This window comes from Anomaloglossus baeobatrachus, chromosome 1 (assembly GCF_048569485.1).
Source record: "Anomaloglossus baeobatrachus isolate aAnoBae1 chromosome 1, aAnoBae1.hap1, whole genome shotgun sequence".
Taxonomy (NCBI): domain Eukaryota; kingdom Metazoa; phylum Chordata; class Amphibia; order Anura; family Aromobatidae; genus Anomaloglossus; species Anomaloglossus baeobatrachus.
The window spans coordinates 869,327,117-869,352,542 of NC_134353.1; the positions used below are offsets into that span (position 1 = coordinate 869,327,117).

At 44.3% G+C, this 25,426-nt stretch overlaps 1 protein-coding gene across 1 annotated transcript in view; it reads right to left on the reverse strand.

Moving 5' to 3' along the window:
* The window catches only part of CWC27 (CWC27 spliceosome associated cyclophilin), a 308,857-nt gene that overhangs the window by 256,511 nt on the left and 26,920 nt on the right, over positions 1-25,426 (reverse strand). The window contains exons 7-9 of the mRNA XM_075326207.1: positions 19,366-19,435; positions 8,916-8,995; positions 3,840-3,879 (exon numbers count right to left, since the gene is read on the reverse strand). Coding sequence (XP_075182322.1) covers positions 3,840-3,879; positions 8,916-8,995; positions 19,366-19,435 — 190 coding nt within the window. The remainder of the gene's footprint in view (positions 1-3,839; positions 3,880-8,915; positions 8,996-19,365; positions 19,436-25,426) is intronic.

Consider the following 25,426-nt stretch of genomic DNA (forward strand, 5'->3'; position numbering starts at 1 on the left):
TTTTTGTTTTAATGGTTTATGAAGTCAAATGAACCAGTGGCCAATTTAAAAGTGAAGCATTCCTGTAACTACCTCCACAAAACAAGTGATGGGACCTTCCACACTCCAGTGTTGGCGTCCTCCTTGGCTCCCTGACAGCAGGTAGGTCTCCAGGTGCCATTTCACCACCAATGCCTTTACAATTGTTAAACATGCTGTTATATTGGCTATTTTAATGGAACTATTGGTTGGTTGTTAAGTAAGTGACCCTGTGTCTGACCTCCGCTGTTATACTAATCCTAACTTTTTACAAAATTTGTAACCTTACTAAATTATCCAGGGCAAATGTTTTCATGTTTGTGGGATCTTTTTTTCCTCCTCATTTCTCACCCTTTTTTCTGGTACCTTTTGTTCATTCGTATTTTAAAACTACTTACCATTTTTCTGGCTGTATTTATGTGCACTTTTTTCAATAAAAAAGCACCTTAAAAGAATTTTATATGGCATATTACTTATTTCTTTCAGATATTAACATTATGGAACCCCCCTTTTTTCTATTTTCTGTACATTTTTCATATAGTGCGTCTGCCCTGTGACCCATTGTGCATATAATGTTTCTGCCCTGTGACCGCTTGTCCATATAGTGCATCTGCCCTGTGACCGCTTGTCCATATAGTGCATCTGCCCTGTGACTGCTTGTCCATATAGTGCATCTGCCCTATGACCACTTGTCTATATAGACCATCTGCCATGTGACTCCTTGTCCATATCGTTCATATGCCCTGTGACCTCTTGTCCATAGTCTTTAAGGTTGAAGGTTGAAGGGAGACTCTAAGGGGCACTTTGCACACTGCGACATCGCAGGTGCGATGTCGGTGGGGTCAAATTGAAAATGACGCACTTCCGGCATCGCATGCGACATCGTAGTGTGTAAAGGCTCGATGATACGATTAACGAGCGCAAAAGCGTCGTAATCGTATCATCGGTGCAGCGTCGGCGTAATCCATGATTACGCTGACGCGACGGTCCGATGTTGTTCCTCGCTCCTGCGGCAGCACACATCGCTGTGTGTGAAGTCGCAGGAGCGAGGAACGTCTCCTACTGGCCTCACTGCGGCTTCCGTAGGATATGCGGAAGGAAGGAGGTGGGCAGGATGTTTACATCCTGCTCATCTCCGCCCCTCCGCTCTGATTGGCCGCCTGCCGTGTGACGTCGCAGTGACGCCGCACGACCCGCCCCCTTAACAAGGAGGCGGGTCGCCGGCCACAGGGACGTCGCACGGCAGGTGAGTGTGTGTGTGAAGCTGGCGTAGCGATAACTTTCGCTACGCCAGCTATCACCACATATCGCTGCTGCGACGGGGGCGGGCACTATCGCACTCGGCATCGCAGCATCGGCCTGCGATGTCGTAGTGTGCAAAGTGCCCCTAAGTCTATCTAGTTCAACCCGTAGCCTAACATGTTGATCCAGAGGAAGGCAAAAAAAACCCCAATGTGTCAAATAAGCTCCAATGGGGAAAAAAATTCCTTCCTGACGCCACATATGGCAATCAGACTAGTTCCCTGGATCAACACCCTGTCATAAAATCTAATATACATAACTGGTAATATTATATTTTTCAAGAAATGCATCCAGGCTCTGCTTAAATTTTACTAGTGAATCCCTCATTACAACATCATACGGCAGAGAGCTCCATAGTCTCACTGCTCGTACAGTAAAGAATCCTCATCTGTGATTATGAATAAACATTGTCCATATAGTGCATCTAGCCCTGTGACCCCTTGTCTTGTCCATAGAGTGCATCTGCCCTTTGACCTCTTGTCCATATAAAGCATCTGCCCTGTGACCTCTTGTCCATATAGACCATTTGCCCTGTGACCGCTTGTCCATAGAGTGCATTTCCCCTGTGATCGCTAGTCCATATAGTGCATCTGCCCTGTGACCGCTTGCCCATAAAGTCCATCTGCACTGTGACCGCTTGTCCACATAGTTCATCTAGCCCTGTGACCTCGCTTCCATATAGTGCATCTAGGGTGTACGTAGTTAAGATTCCTGTTTAGGGTCATCCATTTCTGGGGGATCGCCCTACTAGTCAAGAAGGAAGTAATGGCCAGCAGTTGGAACGCAATGGTAATAACTGATGTCAACAAGAATAAAGGTGTCAGATCCATGTTGAGACCATCCCATGACTGACCCTTATGAAGGAGCTGTTATTTACTAATATGGCTGATTTGTGGGACACATACAGTACAGAACAAAAGTTTGGACACACCTTCTCATCTCTAGAACAACTGTTAAGAGGAGACTTTGTGCAGCAGGCCTTCATGGTAAAATAGCTGCTAGGAAACCACTGCTAAGGACAAGCAACAAGCAGAAACTTGTTTGGGCTAAAGAACACCCTTGTGTTCTTTAGCCCAAACAAGTCTCTGCTTGTTGCTTGTCCTTAGCAGTGGAACAATGGACATTAGAGCAGTGGAAATCTGTCCTTTGGTCTGAGTCAAAATTTGAGATCTTTGGATCCAACCACCGTGTCTTTGTAGAAAAGGTGAACGGATGGACTCTACATGCCTGGTTCCCACCGTGAAGCATGGAGGAGGAGGTGTGATGGTGTGGGGGTGCTTTGCTGGTGACACTGTTGGGGATTTATTCAAAATTGAAGGCATACAGAACCAGCATGGCTACCACAGCATCTTGCAGCGGCGTGCTATTCCATCCAGTTTGTGTTTAGTTGTACCATCATTTATTTTTCAACAGGACAATGACCCCAAACACACCTCCAGACTGTGTAAGGGCTATTTGACTAAGAAGGAGAGTGATGGGGTGCTACGCCAGATGACCTGGCCTCCACAGTCACCAGACCTGAACCCAATCGAGATGGTTTGGGGTGAGCTAGACCGCAGAGTGAAGGCAAAAGGGCCAACAAGTTCTAAGCATCTCTGGGAACTCCTTCAAGACTGTTGGAAGACCATTTCCGATGACTACCTCTTGAAGCTCATCAAGAGAATGCCAAGAGTGTGCAAAGTAGTAATCAAAGCAAAAGGTGGCTACTTTGAAGAACCTAGAATATAAGACATATTTTCAGTTGTTTCACACTTTTTTTTTTTAAGTATTTCGTTCCACATGTTTTCATTCACAGTTTTGATGCCTTCAATGTGAGTCTACAATTTTCAGAGTCCTGAAAATAAAGAAAACGCTTTGAATGAGAAGGTGTGTCCAAACCTTTGGTCTTTACTGTATATATGATGAAGCCGAGAGGTAATTGGGTAAAGTTATATTTTACGAACCAGGCTGAAGTGACATTACAGTTAAATGCCAGTCGCGAGGTTCTGAGCTCGGTGAACACTAATGTTATGAAAGCCAAAAGGGACATTTAATTTCGGAGATTGTTCCTCAGAAGGACTGAAAATTACTGCCCAGCAATCACCACAAGACACACAAGTACTTTATTACCTGGCTGCCTTTTTACCTTTGATCTATAGTCAAAATACAATATTTGACTGCAGAATATTAAAAAATAAATTGGAAAAATAACAAAACATTATATTATTGACACCATACAAAAATGTATTTGTAATTAGTTTTTTTTTTTATTCTCAATTCTAAAACCAGACTTGTTGGATGAAGAGTACATTTACCAATTTTAAAGTGTTTTTCACATGTACCTAATTTATAAGCACAGCCGTGGCCAGCTCGAGCTGCCGCCAGCGTATATTCCTACGAGGTACAAGTAGTCCTTTTCCCCTCGGAAAATTATTTGTACCTTTTAATTTCCTAGTCCTACTACTAGCTGAGCAATCAGAGAAAAGATCTAAATTCTAAAGTTACCATGGCAACGGGAAATAAAAAAGGGTTACTCTTACCTCATCACTGTCGCTGTCAGGCCGAGCAGTTTCCTTTGAGCTGTAAAACAGAGATTTGTATTACACTGATTTTTGTCATCGGCAGTCATCAGGTGATATTGTTTCTTAGGATGGAAGGATATTCACACACAAGATCGTATTGTCTGTATAACTCGGAAATAACAAGGGGGGGGGGGAATCATCAAGACCCATGTCTCATAGATTAGTCTTGATCAAAAGCCCCCAACAGTAAAGATTTAAAATAAAGTAATTCTTGAATCTGGCACATCTTCATCCTGTGAGCTGGAGATTTATTTCTGCTAGAACTGACGGCACTTTCTGGTGGGCTATGACTAGCCAAACTCAGCCCACTTGTAGTAACGTACCAGGTCAATGCGCTGCGCTCCACTTTCTCCGTTAGTCCCATTGACAACGAATGGAGTGGAGGTTGAGCATGCGCAAAAGAGCTCTATGCCCAATTCCCAGGTTCCAGAGACACAATCTTGGGAAGTCCAAGCAGTTAGACCCCAAGTGACCAGTAAGTCATCCCATATCTTAAGACGTAAGAAGAACTTTTTCAATTTTAGTAGAACTTTATATTAATAGTCTAAAGGCCCATTTACACGCTACGATATCGCTAGTGAGCGTACCCGCCCGTGTCGTTTGTGTGTCACGGGCATATCGCTAACACTCGTCACACATACTTACCTTCCTAGCGATGTCACTGTGGGCAGCGAACAACCCGTTTGTTAAGGGGGAGGTTCGTACGCTGTCACAGCAACGTCACACAGCGGCCGACCAATAGAAGCCGAGAGGCGGAGACCAGCCGCATTAACGACACGCCAACCTCGTTGCCGGAGGACGCAGGAACGCTGTTGTTCGCCGTTCCCGGGGTGTCACACGTAGCGATGTGTGCTGCCTCAGGAACGACGAACAACCTGCATCCACAACGACCAACGAGATTTTGAAAATAAACGGTGTGTCAACGATCAACAATTAGGAGATTATTTTTGATCGTTAACACTCGCTCGGAGCTCAAGACGCCAGATGTGCGTCACGAATTCAGTCATGACCCCGACGACATATCGTTAACGATTTCGTTGTGTGTAAATGGGCCTTAAGGATAGGAAATAACTTAATATTATGGAAAGAATCCATTAAATTCAGTGTAATATGGAGGTGGCCACACAACGTCGCTGCACCCCTCCACCACGACAAGACAAAGGCTGCTTGATTTTTACAATCACGTGGCCACTGGCCCGCCACAGAGAGGTAGAGTCTTGGCCCGCCGCACCGTGTGGCCACACCCTAAGCGTTATTCAAGCCAGGAAATCTGCTCAGTATCTCATCAGTATTTCTAACCCAAAACCAAGTGTGTGTCCACATCACAGTCCACGTGTGAATATTTCCATTAAAAGTTTTCACTATGTAGGATCCACTCCTCATTTTGGCTCACAAATACGGGCGCAAAATACTGATCAAATGTGTGAACAAGCCAATATGACCACTTCCAACGCTCAGTCTGGCTGTCCACGTCAGCTGGTCATGAATAAGGCAATTTGTCCTATTTCAGCACCCAGTCTGGCCGTCTGTGGCAACTGGTCGTGCATAAGGTAATTTGCCCTCTTCCAGCACCCAGTCCGGCCGTCTGTCGCAGCTTGTTATGAATAAGGCAATTTTCCCTCCTCCAGTGCCCAGTCTGGCCATCTGTGGTAGCTGGTCGTCAATAAGGCAATTTGCCCTCTTCCAGCACCCAGTCCGGACAGCCGTGGCAGCTTCTCATTGTAAAAAAATTGTAGATTCTTATTGAAGACATCAAAACTATGAATTAACACATGTGGAATGAAATACTTAACAAAAAAGTGTGAAACAACTGAAAATATGTCTTATATTCTAGGTTCTTCAAAGTAGCCACCTTTTGCTTTGATTACTGCTTTGCACACTCTTGGCAATCTCTTGATGAGCTTCAAGAGGTAGTCACCGGAAATGGTTTTCACTTCACAGGTGTGCCCTGTCAGGTTTAATAATGGGGTTGGGACCATCAGTTGTGTTGTGCAGAAGTCTGGTTGATGCACAGCTGATAGTCCTGCTGAATAGACTGTTAGCTGCTTTTTTTCTTGCCATAATACAAATTCTAAGTAAAGAAAAACGAGTGGCCATCATTACTTTTAGAAATGAAGGTCAATCAGTCCGATAAATTGGGAAAACTTTGAAAGTGTCCCAAAGTGCAGTGGCAAAAACCATCAAACGCTACAAAGAAACTGGCTCACATGAGAACCGCCCCAGGAAAGGAAGACCAAGAGTCACCTCTGCTGCGGAGGATAAGTTTATCCGAGTCACCAGCCTCAGAAATTGCAGATTTACAGCAGCTCAGATTAGAGACCAGGTCAATGCCACACAGAGTTCTAGCAGAAGGCACATCTCTAGAACAACTGTTAAGAGGAGACTTTGTGCAGCAGGCCTTCATGGAAAAAAAAAACGCTGCTAGGAAACCACTGCTAAGGACAGGCAACAAGCAGAAGAAACTTGTTTGGGCTAAAGAACACAAAGAATGGACATTCGACCAGTGAAAATCTGTGCTTTGGTCTGATGAGTCTAAATTTGAGATCTTTGGATCCAACCACCGTGTCTTTGTGCAACACAGAAAAGGTGAACGGATGGACTCTACATGCCTGGTTTCCACCGTGATGTGATGGTGTGGGGGTGCTTTGCTGGTGACACTGTTGGGAATTTATTCAAAATTGAAGGCATACTGAAGAAGCATGGCTACCACAGCATCCTGCAGCGTCATGGTATTCCATCCGGTTTGCATTTAGTTGGACCATCATTTATTTTGAAACAGGACAATGACCCCAAACACACCTCCAGGCTGTGTAAGGGCTATTTGACTAAGAAGGAGAGTGATGGGATGCTACGCCAGATGACCTGGCCTCCACAGTCACCAGACCTGAACCTAATCGAGATGGTTTGGGGTGAGCTGGACCGCAGAGTGAAGGCAAAAGGGCCAACAAGTGCTAAGCATCTCTGGGACCTCCTTCAAGACTGTTGGAAGACCATTTCCGATGACTACCTCTTGAAGCTCATCAAGAGAATGCCAAGAGTGTGAAAAGCAGTAATCAAAGCAAAAGGTGGCTACTTTCAAGAACCTAGAATATAAGACATTTTCAGTTGCTTCACACTTTTTTGTTTAGTACTTCATTCCACATGTGTTAATTTACAGTTGTGATGCCTTCAATGTGAATCTACAATTTTCAGAGTCATGAAAATAAAGAAAACTCTTTGAATGAGAGGGTGTGTCCAAAATGTGTCTGTACTGTATATATATATTAGCCATCATGATTTAAAAAGTATATATAAATTGGTGTGTGTATACATTATATATTAATACTGCGGGTGAAATAAGTATTGAACATGTCACCAATTTTAAATATATTTGAATAAAGTATATTTCTAAAATGTGCCATTAACATGAAATTCTCTCAAGATGTCAGCAACAACCCATCCAATCTACACAGGTGAAGAAATCAAACAATAGATGTCTATAAATTTAGTGATGTGTAATAATGAGAAATGACACAGGGGAAAAGTCTTTAACTCGCTTAATGAAATTTATTGAACACTTTGTACAAAAGCTTTTGTTGATTTAAAATGCCTCCTGTATGGAAAAACGAGTTGCATACATTGCTTAAGTGTGATTTTGGCCCATTATTACACACAAACACTGTTCAAATCCTGAAGTTTCCATGGGCTCCTTCTATGAACTCTGAGCTTTAGTACTTTCTATAAATTTTCTATTGGATTCAGGTCCGGTGATTTGCTCGGCCATTCTAGCAGCTTTATTTTCCTTCTCCAAAACCAATTGAGAGTTTCCTTGGCTGTGTGTTTAGGATCATTGTTTTGCCAAAATGTCCACCCTCGTTTCATCTTTATTATCCTGGTATATGGCAGCAGATTTATTTTATCAAGAATGTCTGGGTACATTTGTCCATTCTATCTTCCTTCAATTATAGGAAGTTTGCCAGTGCCTGAAAAATAGCCCCACACCATGATGTTTCTACCTTCAAACTTCATTGTTGGTATGGTGTTTTGTGGTTATATGCAGTGCCTTTTGGCAGCCAAATATAGTCTGTTCTATGGCATACAAAGAGTTCAATTTTGGTCTCATCTGACCAGACTATATTCTCCCAGTATTTCACAGACTTGTCTAATTGTTGTTGAGCAACTTTAAACCCACTTGAACATGCTTTATGTTCAGTAATGGGGTCTTGCGTGGTGAGCGTGCATACAGGCCATGGAGGCTGAATGAATTTCTTATTGTTTTCTTTGAAACAATTGTACCTGCTGATTCTAGGTTTTTCTGTAGCTCTCAACAGGTGTTCCTTGTCTCTCAAACAGCTTTTCAGATACTTAATTTCACTTTTCTGTCTGATATCTTGTGGGGAGCACCTGGCCATGGCCAGTTCATAGTGAAACAATCTTCTTTTCCCTTTTGGATTATGTTTCCAACAGTGCTCACTGGAGTCTTCAGTAGTTTAGAAATTCTTGTGTAACCAATGCCATCAGTATGTTTTGTAACAATAAAGTTGTGAAGGTTTTGAGACAGCTCACTGGTTTTACCCATCTTGAGATGTTTCTTGTGTGGCACCTTGGTAATGAAATACCTTTTTATAGGCCATCAGTTGAACCAGCTGATTTTCAATACTTTTTCTCTATGTCATTTTTGATTATTACACATCACTAAATTTATGGACAACTATGGTTTAATTTCTTTGCCAGTGTGGATTTATACTTTGTAATTATACACCAGCTATAATATATGAAAGATATACATACATACACACTTTTGCGGGAATTTCTAAGGTTGTTTATTATATATTTGTATATTTTTGCTCCAAAGCCTCCAAAACTATTGATCCAGCTAAGAAACACTGTTACTATGGCATAAATGTGTGTCTGGTTGTAATAAATTTGCAAAGTGTTCATTATACTAAAGCAATACATAATATACGGTAATTTCATGATAGTAGAATTAACAACACCATAACAAGAAATGTCTTAGGCCACATTATCATTTTAATCAACACAATAGTGTCTTACTTGTCAATGGCCGGAACGGAGCTCAGACGAGGGTCATCCTTGAGAAGATCATGACTGCTTTTACTCTTTCCTTTCAATGTCTGTAAAATAGGTTTAATCAAACTCATAAATTAAATAAGAAATAAATGAAATCTATCTCTTTCGCCTGCAAAAGTCAAACTTATCCTATACACAGTAGAAAAGCGTCTGATAATAAAGAGCACAAGAATAATAGATAGCGTATGGGCCAATAACATTATGTGACTTATCTAAACATATATTACATAAAGAAGGGAATTTTGTTTACTTACCGTAAATTCCTTTTCTTCTAGCTCCAATTGGGAGACCCAGACAATTGGGGTGTATAGCTTATGCCTCCGGAGGTCACACAAAGCATTACACTTAAAAGTGTAAACCCCTCCCCTCTGCCTATACACCCGCCCGTGCATCACGGGCTCCTCAGTTTTGGTGCAAAAGCAGGAAGGAGGAAACTTATAAATTGGTCTAAGGTAAATTCAATCCGAAGGATGTTCGGAGAACTTAAACCATGAACCAAGAACAATTCAACATGAACAACATGTGTACAAAAAGAACAACAGCCCGAAGGGAACAGGGGCGGGTGCTGGGTCTCCCAATTGGAGCTAGAAGAAAAGGAATTTACGGTAAGTAAACAAAATTCCCTTCTTCTTTGTCGCTCCATTGGGAGACCCAGACAATTGGGACGTCCAAAAGCAGTCCCTGGGTGGGTAAAGAATACCCCGGTAATAGAGCCGAAAGACGGCCCCTTCCTACAGGTGGGCAACCGCCGCCTGGAGGACTCGCCTACCTAAGCTGGCATCTGCCGAAGCGTAGGTATGCACCTGATAGTGCTTCGTGAAAGTGTGCAGACTCGACCAGGTAGCCGCCTGACACACCTGCTGAGCCGTAGCCTGGTGCCGCAATGCCCAGGACGCACCCACGGCTCTGGTAGAATGGGCTTTCAGTCCTGAAGGAACCGGAAGGCCAGAAGAACGGTAGGCTTCAAGAATTGGTTCCTTGATCCACCGAGCCAAGGTTGACTTGGAAGCCTGCGACCCTTTACGCTGGCCAGCGACAAGGACAAAGAGCGCATCCGAGCGGCGCAGGGGCGCCGTACGAGAAATGTAGATCCGGAGTGCTCTCACAAGATCTAACAAGTGCAAATCCTTTTCACATTGGTGAACTGGATGAGGACAAAAAGAAGGTAAGGAGATATCCTGATTGAGATGAAAAGGGGATACCACCTTCGGGAGAAATTCCGAAACCGGACGCAGAACCACCTTGTCCTGGTGAAACACCAGGAAGGGAGCTTTGCATGACAGTGCAGCTAGCTCAGACACTCTGCGAAGTGATGTGACTGCCACTAGGAAGACCACCTTCTGCGAGAGGCGAGAAAGAGAAATATCTCTCATTGGCTCGAAAGGTGGTTTCTGAAGAGCCATTAGCACCCTGTTCAGATCCCAGGGTTCTAGCGGGCGCTTGTAAGGGGGGACTATGTGGCAAACCCCCTGCAGGAACGTGCGTACTTGCGGAAGCCTTGCTAGACGCTTTTGAAAAAATACAGAGAGCGCCGAGACTTGTCCCTTAAGAGAGCCGAGAGACAGCCCCTTTTCCATTCCGGATTGAAGGAAAGACAGAAAAGTGGGCAAGGCAAATGGCCATGGAATAAAACCCTGATCAGAGCACCAGGATAAGAAGATCCTCCACGTCCTGTGGTAGATCTTGGCTGACGTTGGTTTCCTGGCCTGTCTCATAGTGGCAATGACCTCTTGAGATAACCCTGAAGACGCTAGGATCCAGGACTCAATGGCCACACAGTCAGGTTGAGGGCCGCAGAATTCAGATGGAAAAATGGCCCTTGAGACAGCAAGTCTGGTCGGTCTGGTAGTGCCCACGGTTGACCCACCGTGAGATGCCACAGATCCGGGTACCACGACCTCCTTGGCCAGTCTGGGGCGACGAGGAGGGCGCGGCGGCAGTCGGACCTGATCTTGCGTAACACTCTGGGCAGCAGTGCCAGAGGAGGAAAGACATAAGGCAGTTGAAACTGCGACCAATCCTGAACTAAGGCGTCTGCCGCCAGAGCTCTGTGATCTTGAGACCGTGCCATGAATGCCGGGACCTTGTTGTTGTGCCGGGACGCCATTAGGTCGACGTCCGGCTTCCCCCAGCGGCAACAGATCTCTTGAAACACGTCCGGGTGAAGAGACCATTCCGCTTCCCAGTTTTCCACGCCCGGGATGTGTACTGCGGAGATGGTGGAGGCTGTGGCTTCCACCCACAGCAGAATCCGCCGAACTTCCTGGAAGGCTTGCCGACTGCGCGTGCCGCCTTGGTGGTTGATGTATGCCACCGCCGTGGCGTTGTCCGACTGAATTCGGATCTGCCTGCCTTCCAGCCACGGCTGGAACGCCTTCAGGGCTAGATACACTGCCCTTATCTCCAGAACATTGATCTGAAGGGAGGACTCTGGCTGAGTCCAGGTACCCTGAGCCCTGTGGTGGAGGAAGACCGCTCCCCACCCTGACAGACTCGCGTCCGTCGTGACCACAGCCCAGGATGGGGGCAGGAAGGATTTCCCCTTCGACAAAGAAGTGGGAAGAAGCCACCACTGAAGGGATGCCTTGGCTGCCCGAGAAAGGGAGACGTTCCTGTCGAGGGACGTCGATTTCCTGTCCCATTTGCGGAGAATGTCCCATTGAAGAGGACGCAGATGAAACTGTGCAAATGGAACTGCCTCCATTGCTGCCACCATCTTCCCTAGGAAGTGCATGAGGCGTCTCAAGGGGTGCGACTGGGCTCGGAGGAGAGATCGCACCCCTGTCTGTAGTGATCGTTGTTTGTCCAGCGGAAGTTTCACTATCGCTGGGAGAGTGTGAAACTCCATCCCGAGATATGTCAGCGATTGTGCCGGTGTCAGTTTTGACTTTGGGAAATTGATGATCCACCCGAACCTCTGGAGTGTCTCCAGAGCAATGTTCAGGCTGTGTTGGCATGCCACCCGAGAGGGGGCCTTGACAAGAAGATCGTCCAAGTAAGGGATCACTGAGTGTCCCTGAGAGTGTAGGACTGCAACCACTGTTGCCATGACCTTGGTGAAGACCCGTGGGGCTGTTGCCAGGCCGAAAGGCAATGCCACGAACTGAAGGTGTTCGTCCCCGATGGCGAAACGCAGGAAGCGCTGATGCTCTGGTGCAATCGGCACGTGGAGATAAGCATCCTTGATGTCGATTGAGGCTAGGAAGTCTCCTTGGGACATCGAGGCGATGACGGAGCGGAGAGATTCCATCCGGAATCGTCTGGTTTTCACGTGTTTGTTGAGCAGTTTGAGGTCCAGGACGGGACGGAAAGATCCGTCCTTTTTTGGTACGACAAACAAGTTGGAGTAAAAACCGTGACCCCATTGCTGAAGGGGAACAGGGATAACTACTCCTTCTGCCTTCAGAGAGTTCACCGCCTGCAGAAGAGCATCGGCTCGCTCGGGGGGCGGAGATGTTCTGAAGAAACGAATCGGAGGACGAGAATTGAACTCTATCCTGTAACCGTGAGACAGAATGTCTCTCACCCATCGGTCTTAGACATGTGGGAACCAGGCGTCGCAAAAACGGGAGAGCCTGCCACCGACCGAGGATGCGGTTTGGGGAGTCCGCAAGTCATGAGGAGGCCGCTTTGGGAGCGGTTCCTCCGGCGGTCTTTTTAGGACGTGCCTTAGACCGCCATGAATCAGAGTTCCTCTGATCCTTTTGAGGCCTGTTGGACGAGGAGAATTGAGACCTGCCTGAGGGCCGAAAGGACCGAAACCTCGATTGTACCTTCCGTTGTTGAGGTCTGTTAGGTTTGGACTGGGGTAAGGACGAGTCCTTACCCTTGGATTGTTTAATGATTTCATCCATTGTACATATGTAGCAGAGCTATGTGTGTATGTATGTAGCAGAGCTATGTGTGTAAGTATGTAGCAGAGCTATGTGTGTATGTAGCAGAGCAATGTGTATGTATGTATATATGTAGCAGAGCTATGTGTGTATGTATGTAGCAGAGCTATGTATGTAGCAGAGCTATGTGTGTATGTATGTAGCTGTGCTATGTGTGTATGTAGCAGTGCTATGTGTGTATGTAGCAGTGCTGTGTGTATGTATGTAGCAGTGCTATGTGTGTATGTAGCAGTGCTATGTGTGTATGTATGTAGCAGTGCTATGTGTGTATGTAGCAGGGCTATGTGTGTATGTATGTAGCAGAGCTATGTATGTAGCAGAGCTATGTGTGTATGTATGTAGCAGAGCTATGTGTGTATGTAGCAGAGCAATGTGTATGTATGTATATATGTAGCAGAGCTATGTGTGTCTGTATGTAGCAGTGCTATGTGTGTATGTAGCAGTGCTATGTGTGTATGTAGCAGTGCTATGTGTGTATGTAGCAGTGCTATGTGTGTATGTAGCAGTGCTATGTGTGTATGTATGTAGCAGAGCTATGTGTGTATGTAGCAGAGCAATGTGTATGTATGTATATATGTAGCAGAGCTATGTGTATCTGTATGTAGCAGTGCTATGTGTGTATGTAGCAGTGCTATGTGTGTATGTATGTAGCAGTGCTATGTGTGTATGTAGCAGTGCTATGTGTGTATGTATGTAGCAGAGCTATGTATGTAGCAGAGCTATGTGTGTATGTATGTAGCAGAGCTATGTGTGTATGTATGTAGCAGAGCTATGTGTGTATGTATGTAGCAGAGCTATGTGTGTATGTATGTAGCAGAGCTATGTGTGTATGTATGTAGCAGAGCTATGTGTGTATGTAGCAGAGCAATGTGTATGTATGTATATATGTAGCAGTGCTATGTGTCTATGTAGCAGTGCTATGTGTGTATGTAGCAGAGCTATGGGTGTAGCAGAGCTATGTGTGTCTGTATGTAGCAGTGCTATGTGTGTGTAGCAGTGCTATGTGTGTATGTATGTAGAAGAGCTATGTGTGTATGTATGTAGAAGAGCTATGTGTGTATGTATGTAGCAGTGCTATGTGTGTATGTATGTAGAAGAGCTATGTGTGTATGTATGTAGCAGAGCTATGTGTGTATGTATGTAGCAGAGCTATGTGTGTATGTATGTAGCAGAGCTATGTGTGTATGTATGTAGCAGAGCTATGTGTGTATGTATGTAGCAGAGCTATGTGTGTCTGTAGCAGAGCTATGTGTGTCTGTAGCAGAGCTATGTGTGTCTGTAGCAGAGCTATGTGTGTCTGTATGTATGCAGCAGAGCTGTGTGTCTGTAGGCATGTATAATGTGTATCTATGTATGTCAGTGTATATGGCTGTATAGATGTGTCCGTTCTATATGTATTTTTGTGAGTTTGTCTTTAAATATGTATGTGTACGTATGTGTGTCTGCGTGTTGATGGGGCCCACTGGGACTCTTCCGCCCGGGGCCCACAAAAACCTGGAGCCGGCCCTGACCCTCATCACACGCTGCGTGTCGGGCAGGAAACAGAGGACAGATCCTGAAGCTCCGCACAGTGTAGGCAGCGGAACACAGGAATCTCTCCTCTGTTCCTTGCCCGACACTTTTCTCTGTGACACACGCGCGCCCTGATATCGTCAGTACGGCGCGCGTGTGTCATTTGAAAAGTTCCTGCCCGGAAGGAGAAGCTGCAGAGGCGGGGGCCGTATGGAGAGAGGCAGCGGCGGGGGCTCCTAGGAATACAGCGTCGGCGCAGCCTGGCCATGTGAAGGAGAAGCAGCTCAGCGGGGGGCTCGTACGGAGGTGTCTGAGGACGGGAACGATAAAAAGAGAGGTGAGTGGTTACTAGTAACCTGCGGGGACAATGGGGGCGGGCAGGCGGGGGGCTGGGGGAGAGGGGTAACTTTTGACAAATATTTGGGGTGTAGTGGTTTAGTATATGGGAATGTAGTTTTACAGGTGTGGTATATGGGGGGGTGTAGTGGTGTAGTGTTATAGGTGTGTAGTGGTGTAGTATAATACAGGTGTATATAGGAGTGTAGTATAATACTACACCCCTATATACACCTGTATTATACTACACCACTACACCCCTATATACACCTGTAATATACTACACCTCTATATACACCTGTATTATACTACACCCCTATATACACCTGTATTATACTACACCACTACACCCCTATATACACCTGTATTATACTACACCCCTACATACACCTGTATTATACTACACCCCTATATACACCTGTATTATACTACACCACTATATACACCTGTATTATACTACACCACTACACCCCTATATACACCTGTAATATACTACACCCCTATATACACCTGTATTATACTACACCCCTATATACACCCGTATTATACTACACCACTACACCCCTATATACACCTGTATTATACTACACCCCTATATACACCTGTATTATACTACACCCCTATATACACCTGTATTATACTACACCACTATATACACCTGTATTATACAGGTGTATATAGGGGTGTAGTAGTGTAGTATATTACAGGTGTATATAAGGGTGTAGTGGTGTAGTATATTACAGGTGTATATGGGGTGTAGTGGTGTAGTATATTACAGGTGTAGTGGTGTAGTATAATACAGGTGTAGTATATTGGAGTGTAGTATAATACAAGTGTAGTATATAGGGGTGTAGTGATGTAGTATAATACAAGTGTAGTATATAGGGGTGTAGTGATGTAGTATAATACAAGTGTAGTATATAGGGGTGTAGTGATGTGGTATAATACAAGTGTAGTATATAGGGGTGTAGTGATGTAGTATAATACAAGTGTAGTATATAGGGGTGTAGTGATGTAGTATAATACAAGTGTAGTATATAGGGGTGTAGTGATGTAGTATAATACAAGTGTAGCATATAGGGGTGTAGTAATGTAGGTTATCACAGGTGTAGTATATAGTGATGTGCTGCAGTTTATTACAGGTGTAGTATATAGTGATGTAGCATATTACAGGTGTATATAGGGGTGTAGTGATGTAATATATAGTGGTATAGTATATAGAGGTGTAGTTTATTACAGGTGTAGTGTATACTGATGTATATTACAGGTGTAGTATGTGGCGGGTGTAGTGATGTAGTATATGGGGATTGTGTGTGTATGTATACATTGTGTGTATGTGTATATATATTATACACGCACAGTATATATGCGTGTTTGTGTGTATATATATATATATATATATATATATATATATATATATATAGAACCGAGTTAATTCTATTAGTCCGGCCCTCTAAAACCATCCCAATTTCTCATGCGGCCCCATGGGAAAATTAATTGCCCACCCCTGCTCCAGAGAGTCCTCATGCTGAGACCCTGAACAGTGTGATGAAGTCGAGGGACGCTCCCAGCGAGCCCGCTTCGTCGGTCTGGGACTGCGGTCCGTGTCGGAGTCCTCCCCGTGGGACCTATGAGTTGACCCAGGAGCTCTTTGCTGCTCCGACCGAGGGGGGCATGGGGGCAATGAATCAACAGTGCCCGGGGCCTGTGTTACAGGTCTGGACTGCAAAGCGTCCAGTATCTTAGCAGACCATCTATCCATAGACTCAGAAAGTTTGTCAGCAAATACTGCAAACTCTGTCCCTGTCACCTGGACAGTGGGAGCCGGAGGTTCCACCTGGGCCGGGGGTCCCACCAGTGGCTGAGACTCCGGCTGAGTGAGTGTCACAGGGGCCGAGCATTGCACACAATGAGGGTAGGTGGAACCTGCAGGAAGCATTGCCGCACATGAGGTACAGGTTGCAAAGTAAGCCTGTGCTTTGGTACCCTTGCTTTTTGCAGACGACATGCTGTTTCTCCTCTTAGAATAATCAGTGAGGGTATATAGCCAAACGCTAACAGTGAGGCCGTACAGAGTAAATGTATACACTATAAGCATATAAATATACAATTCGGCACCCAGGGGGACCAGCACCTAGTAACAGGTGCGGCTTACCGACCGCTCCCAGCGGTTGTGTGACCACCAGATCCCTGCCTGGGCCTCCCAGAGCTGTGGAGCTCAGTTGTCTCCCCTCTGAAGTTCTCCAGCGTCTTGTAGCAATGGCTGCCGGCGTTCAGAGAGGAGGAGGGGGCCGTGGGCGTGCCTGTAAAAGTGCGGGAATCTGGTGCCCCACGGTGCTCAGTGAGGGGGGAGGAGGATACAAAGTATGCTCCTGCCCTCAGCGCTGACGTCCAGTGCAGCGTCCCGCCCTTACCCCTGACTGGCAGGCCCGGGGGCGGGAATATGCGGCACTAGGCCGCAAAAGCCGGGGACTAAAGTTATAAGCGCGGCCGGCAAACAAGCGCGGCCAGCGCGGTAGTCCCGGCGCACTAACACACCCAGCAGCTGCTGCAGTGTCTATTACCCAGGCGCACTATGCGCCGTCCCCAAGGGGACACAGAGTACCTCAGAGTCGCAGGGCCTTGTCCCTGATGATACCCGGCTCCTGTCCAGCAGATTCCCCCAGGGGCTGCGGAGGGAGCGCGGTCCCAGCGCCTGGTGACCGGTCAGGATCCCACTTCACCCAGAGCCCCTAAGGGATGGGGAAGGAAAACAGCATGTGGCTCCTGCCTATGTACCCACAATGGGTACCTCAACCTTAACAGCACCGCCGACCCGAGTGGGGTGAGAAGGGAGCATGCTGGGGGCCCTGTATGGGCCCACTTTTCTTCCATCCGATATAGTCAGCAGCTGCTGCTGACTAAAATGTGGAGCTTGCGTGGATGTGTGCCTCCTTCCACAAAGCAATAAAACTGAGGAGCCCGTGATGCACGGGCGGGTGTATAGGCAGAGGGGAGGGGTTTACACTTTTAAGTGTAATGCTTTGTGTGACCTCCGGAGGCATAAGCTATACACCCCAATTGTCTGGGTCTTACAATGGAGCGACAAAGAAATTGTATTTTGAGAGATATCAGTATCTGCAACATCACGCATCTGAAAGCGCCCATATGTAGTCCTCTGCATCAATAACATTTTAATAAGGGTGCATGGCTGTTCGTACAAATAAAATAAGCAAAAAACATTCAGGCAGGTACTAATTAAAAACAACCTGATGGAAGGAGGAGTGCTCTGACAAAATATGGAAACATTCACTACCTCTAAAAGTGTACTATAGAAACGTGACCAGCACCTCCTAACAAAACATATAGCAAGTGTGAACAGGTGTAAGCTGCCATTATAGGAAGAAAAACCCACAATAGTCACTGAAATAACTTGAAACTGACAAAAGGAATTAAAAATGTAAAATGTACTCAACTAATGAAAATCAGACATTGCTTTTGAATCTTGGTTCAATAAAACAATGTACAAAAGAAAACTAATACACAACATTGATGTTACTCTTAAAGGGAATTAATCACCAGGATTTTCGTATATAACCTAAAGCCAGTGCTATACTGGCACTATCAGGCTGATTCTGTGCATACCTGTAGTGGTCAGCTCGAATGTTTAGGTTTTGAAATCCAAGCAAGTAAAAGTTTATAAAATCATCAGCTTCTTGAGTGACAGCAGCTAAGGACCAGATATTGGGTGGGTATTGATACTTATCCCCTCCCCCTGTTAGAATTAGCATAAGTATTATATAAACAATTCATTTTGTTCTCTTGCAGGACCTGTGTGAGGTCAAACCCATGAGACCAGAAAGGGTGGGTCCTCATCCAACAGAAAAAATGTTGCTTTGTGGTATCAGCTTTGATAGCTGAGGCCTTGCCCCTTCTGGTCACATGGGTATGACCTCACACAGGTCCTGGAAGAGGATCTGTCTCTCTGCTTTTGTGAGCAGGGCAGTTCCTCCAGCAAGAAAGGGAGCTTGCTCCCTGTACATGTTTGGATTATTTGCACTTTAGAATATTATTTGTTCAGTGATTTTGTTTATTCTCATTATTTCTGCAGTTCTGTTTAAAGTGCCAAGCACAAGAGTACATGATATAGTGGGGGAGAGACCGTGTGGTCTCAGATCTTTTTCCTATCAGGAGATTGGTATTTTTTGCAGGGTTTTTTGATGGCGGAATCAGTCATCTGTCCTGTCCTGTCCTGTCCTGTCATGTCCTGTCCTGTCCTGTCCTATCTAGTAAGTCGGGCCTCACCTTTGCTGATCTATATTTTCTGTGTATTGTGTTTTCTTACATCACCGTTGTTGCATGTTGGGGGCTTGCTATCCCTTTGAGAACTGCTCCGAGGCAAATTAAGAATCCTCATCTATCTTTGAGGTGTAGCAAGTTTCTCAGGCAGTAACGAGGTGTCTAGGTGTGTTAGGAACATCCCACTGCTACTTCTAGTGTTGTCTGGTAGATAGGGGATTGCGGTCAGCTCAGTTTCCAACTGCTCTTGTGGTTTTCTTTTTTCCTAATTAATGGGGTTTTTCGTGAACGACCACAGTTACCAGATCATAACAGGCAGTATTGTGCACAGAGCAGAGGTTTTGTTACTTTGGTAAAGTGTTTTTTTGTGGCAGAATTAGACCAAGGCACATTACCTCACTGACTTTATTCACCTCCTCCTCTTCCTCTTCAGCTTCTTCTCCAAAAGAAAGTAAATTGAAGTTTCTATAAAGAAGAAATGTTAAGTTAGATGTACAAAAACGAAGCAGGCACCAAAGAATGTAGCGGCTCCAGGACATAAACAAATCACCTATTGTTTAAATTAGCCACATATATTAAATACATTTTGATGAGTTTTGATATTTTTTTCTTATTTTATTCATATCACTTTCTATATTTGAACAAAAAAAAACAAAAAAAAAAAACAAACATCTTGCAATTATCAAAGGCCACTAATAATACTAGCCTCGCACTTACTGCCCTGTACAGGCAAGGCAGCCACATGAGCAAAGGCAAAAATTAACTGACTCTGAAGCCCGACCTTACACAGGACAGTTTTCTGGCACACTCTGATCTAGGCAATGATCAGTGTGAATGGAGTGGGAGAGGGTGAGCTGTGATATCAGCTATTATGTATCGTGGGTCCTGTGTTATATTATATATACAGAGGCGTTAGCTTTCATTGCTATCCTGTCTGTGAGGATAATGGCACTGCTGAAAAGTCATCTGTACATAAGCCTAATATTAAGCTTTTTTGCCAGTGTGAAAATGTCATGATTTATGATCATTTTAAAAATATAAAGTTATAGGAAAAGAAAAAAAAAGATTAAACTTTTTTGTAATAAATTTAAATATTGGTCAATAATATATATTTATATACAGATCTATCTATACTGACAAGCAAAAGGGTAACAATGTTTTGAACTTTTGTCTTTCAGGCTCCATATCTCACCATCCATTACAGCTTTGGGAGTGAGACTACCTTCGTTTTATAGACAGTCATCTTGGCTATCTCATACATAAATTTGATTTTCATCTACTTAGCATATGATTAGTTATGCGGATTCACGTCATGTCACTACATTGTTACTGTTTTGGTCGTTGAAAAATCTTTTTCTTCCTGTATACTATAAAGTACAACCTGTTCTCACATTCCCTAATAGCTCAGTGTGTTATTAGGTTGATTCCTAAGCGAAAGGTCAATGGTTTGAATAGAGGAGGAGTCATGGATAAGATTTCCCAAGAAAAGAGAAACGGCTCATCAATAGCGGTTTCTTGGCCAAGAAAATTGATGAACTGCATCACGTGAGTGCAATGTCAGTAGGAAGAATATGAAGTGAAGTTCGTCCATCCACTAAAAAGCCAAAAGCTGGACGTCCGGTCAAGATATCGAAGTCTGCAAGTTTGCCCATCACATGGTCTATCAGTTCTGGTGTGACCAACACGGCAGTGGAGGCGGCTCGTTTGCGTTGTAATAGTGAGATCACAGCCATCTATGCAAGCACCAAGTGACACATCTTACACAAGTCTGGAATGGTGGCCCAAGAAAAGGTGAAGAAGCCTTGACTTCAAATCATGAGTCAACTTGAGTTTGCAAAAAAGTACAAAAAGTGGTCAGCAGAAGATTGGAATCAAGTGATTTGGAGCGATGACATGAAAGTCAATAGACTAGGCTCTGATGGGTGCAAATGGGTCTGAAAGAAACAAGGTAAAAAGGGGCTAACAGATCGAGCAATTGAAGGAACTGTCAAGTTCAGTGGAGGAAGCCTGATGATATGAGGTTGTTACACAGCCAAAGCTGTTGGATACTTGACCAGAACTGGTGATGGTCTCAATGCTGAGCTATATGTGAGTATCCTAAAAGATGAGTTTTTTCATTCACTTGAGTACTATGGGTATGAAAAGGACAACATAAGGGTGCTTTACACGCTGCGACATCGCTATCGATAGCTAGCGATGTCGTGCGCGATAGCACCCGCCCACGTCGCTGTTTCGTCATGGGGATAATCGCTGCCATAGCGAACAATATCGCTACGGCAGCATCACACGTACATACCTGCTTAGCGACGTCGCTGGAGACACCGAACAATCTCTCCTTTAAGGGGGCGGTTCGTTCGGTGTCACAGCGGCGTCACTAAGCGGCCGCCCAATAGCAGAGGAGGGGCAGAGATGAGCGCTCGGAACAAGCCGCCCACCTTCTTCCTTCCTCATTGCCGGTGGATGCAGGTAAGGAGAGGTTTGTCGTTCCTGTGTCATACATAGCGATGTGTGATGCCGCAAGAACGACGAACAATCAGCGGCATGCACCACAACGCTATTATGAAAAGGAGCGACGTGTCAACGATCAATGATTTTTGACGTTTTTGCGATCGTTGATCGTCGCTCCTTTTAGTCACACACAACGATATCGCTAACGGCGCCGGATGTGCGTCACGAAGACCATGACCCCGACGATATATCGTTAGCAATATCGTTGTGTGTAAAGTACCCTATAGTGTTCCAGCAAGACAACGACCTCAAGCATACATCGAGATTGGCAAAGAAATAGTTCAATAACAATGAAGTAGAGGTGCTGGATTTACTTTATAAGCAAATATATTTCTAAAAGGTGCTATTCTTTCAGAGAAAGAAAATAAAGCTGCTAAAATGGCAGAGGCAATCACCTCACCTGAATCCAACAGAAAATGTATGATTCATTTGTTTTTATTGTTGATTTTGCAAGTTAAAATGGGGAGGCATGAGATGGGATAGCATGGGGAAACAGTAGGGGAAAAAAAGGGTCATGGTTATATAGGGTTAACTGGGGTAAAACAAGGCAATTTACATACAAAGCTCAGAATTCTTTTTACACTTTAGTAACAGTTCTGTCAATCTGATGAGTTTTTACAGTGACAATACATACATCAAATGAGTTTGTAAAATTTATGGAAGCAACTGAAGTGCAGAGTTCCCAGAAAAAGTCCAGGAGATCTTCATGATTTGAAGCGTTTGTGTGGAAGAATGGACCAAAATCACACCTGAACAATGCATGCAACTAGTTTCTCCATACAGGAGGCACCTTGAAGCAGTCATCCCCACAAAGGCATTTGTACAAAGTATTAAATACATTTTAATAAGTGTATTCAATACTTTTGCCTTGCAGCATTTCATTTCTCATTAATACACATCACTAAATTTCTGGACAGCTATGGTTTTATTTCTTTGCTTGTTTGGATTTAATGGGTTGTTACCGATATCTGGTAAGAAATTCATGTCAATACCACCTTTCGAAATATTTTTACTTAGAAAATTGGTGACGTGTTCAATATTTATTTCACCTGATGTATATGTCCACACACAGTCATAGTCAAAGGTTTTAAAATTTGAAATGTTTTTGTTTTCACAAAGTTTGCTGCTTCCGTTTTTACAGTGGTAATTTGCCATTACTATGGACTGTTACGAAGTGTGATCAGAGAATTGCAAAAAACTGAAGCAAGTCCTTGCCATGAAAATGAAGTCAGTAAAAAAAAAATTCCACTGAATTTCAGACCTACCACAAAATGGCCTGCTTACATAGTTACAATGATCTTATCGTTAGCTCAGCAGAAAGGTGTTCAGAAGGACAAGGTGGTTAATCGATTATGCTGATTGAATCATAAAAGCAGGCTGCTCTCTTTAAAAAGGGGCTTGTGCTTGAAATCCTTGTCTTCTTCTGGGTTACCACCAAAGAAACACGTGCAGTCATCATTGCTTTGCATCAAAAGGGCTTTACAGGCAAGAACATTGTTGCCTGTAATATTGCCACTAAATCAAGCATTAATCAGATGAAGAACTTTACATACAGAGGTTCAATTTCAGTGAAGAAGGATTCAGGGCACCCATCAAAGTCCTGCAAGTTTCAGGATAGTCTTCTACAGAGAATTTAGCTATGGAATCAGTTCATCACCAGTGCAGAGCTTGCTCAGGAATAGCAGCAAGCAGGTGTCTGTGCATCTGCACGCAAAGTGAGGCAAAGGCTTTTTGAGGCTTTCCTGGTGTCAAGAAGACCAGTAAAGAACTAATTTCTCTCCAAGAAAAACATCAAGGACAGACTGACATTCTACAGGAGGTATAGGGATTGAACCTCAGAGACCGAAAGTAAAGTTATAGTCTCTGAAGCAGCCCCACTTAGATTGTTTGGGATATCTGGAAGAATAAAGTGACGGAGCACTATAAGGGTACACTCACACGAGTGTATGAATCGGACGAGTGTAATGTGAGAAAATCTCACATTGCACTTGGACCAATGTTATTTAATGAGGGAGAGCAGATGGTCAGCTTTTTTTCTTATCCAGATTCTGGATGAGTGAAAAGTTGCAGCATACTGCGATTGTCAGTGTGAGCCGTGTCACTCGCATCCACACAAGTCTATGGGTGCGAGAAAAACATCGGACTGCATATCAAAAGTGCAGTGCGATAATCGCATCGGATGACAATGGAGGAGATGGGAAGATTAGTCACTCCCTCTCCTCCGCAGCTGTGAGCCGATTGCAGGATCGGATCACAATTGCATGACACTTGGCTCATGCTGGCAGCAGAGCAGGAGCCGAACCCGCATCGGATGCCATACTATCATGTAACTCCAGCCTTATAATAATGTGTCATGCCAACAGAAAAGCATCACGAAACCATCACGTGTGGGTGCTTTTCATTCATGGTGGGGACTCGCTCACAATTTTGCTTAAAAAATCACAAGCATGAGTAAAGAATGGGATCTAAACATCGTCTAGGAGCAACTTCACCTGACCATCCAGGAGCAGTTTGGTAATGAACATCCATTATGATGGAGGCCTTGTCACAAGGCAGAAGAGATAATTAAGCGGCTTGGTGACCAAAACATTGAAATTTTATGTCAAGGGCCAGGAAATTCCAGATATCTTAATCCCATTGAAAACATATGATCAATCCTCAAAAAAGAACAAAACAGCACAACATAGAAATTGTGATAACTCCAAGCACTGATTATGGAAGGATGGGTCATCAGTCAGGATCTGGCCCAGAAGCGGATATCCAGCATGTCAGGCCGAAGGGCAGAAGTCTTGAAAAACAAGGGTCAACACTGGAAATTTTGAGCCTTTGCATAAACTTGATGCATTTGTCAATAGAAATGTAAAAACCTATAAAATACTAATTATTCCATTGGACTAAAAGATCTAAAACCACTGAAGCAACAAACTTTGTAAAAAATACTAAATTTGGGTCAGTCTTTCTTGTGACTTGTCATTATTAATAATATGTCCCAAAATGTTCTAATTTCTCATGTATTTGTTAAATTACCGGAAAATAGATCATCAAACACTGGAAGAATATAGAAATGAGATCTGCCGAAAATGTATTTCCCTATGCTGAAGTGCCCGCTGTTTCCCAGGAGGCAGCCTGTAATATGAATTGTAGGGCGGAGGGTAAACACGGCATTTTCCTATGAGTTCCTGTGCTTAGTCCTCGTGTAATTAAGTCCTGCTCCTACAATAGGGATCTCCGGGCTTTTAGCAGCCGGCTGGACCTTACTGTGACTACAATGAATAACCCAGCAGAGGATCAGCATCGCCCTCCCTATTATTAGCCGGCGACTTCTGCAGAACGGACAATGTTCTGGATTAAGTTACGGGATCAAGGAAACTTATTAAATAACAGATTGTAAAACAAATCCAAAAATGGATTAGAGAAAATGAAAAATATATAATTGCCCCTGTAACAATCTGCCACACTGTGTTGGTTCCCTAATGGGCTGGAACATAAAAGAAAAGAACAAATTGTAATTTTCCTTTAGAGATTATAGTTCAGTAAACATTGGCACACAGAGGCGCCCAACATCCAGGCTCCCTGAGTATGCCGGCTCAGGGTTATATTAAGAACCTAAAAGCATCTTTTATTGTTTCTCTCGTAATGTACAGCACTGTGTAACAGTTTTAGGCAGCTGTGGAAATATCAATCATTTTTATCCTTCAAAAAATGAAAAGTGAATGAACGAAAGGGAGATCTAAATCAGATGAATATTTAATGAGACCGCCATCTGCCTTCAATACTGCCTCAGCACTTCTGGATACACCTGTACTCGGCAGAGAGATTGCTCCAAACATCTTGGTGAACTGACCACACATCTTCTATGGATGTTGACCTAAGCAAATGCCTCTGTCTCTTCATGTAATCCCACACAGACTCAATGATGAGGAGATCAGGGCTCTGCGGGGACAATAT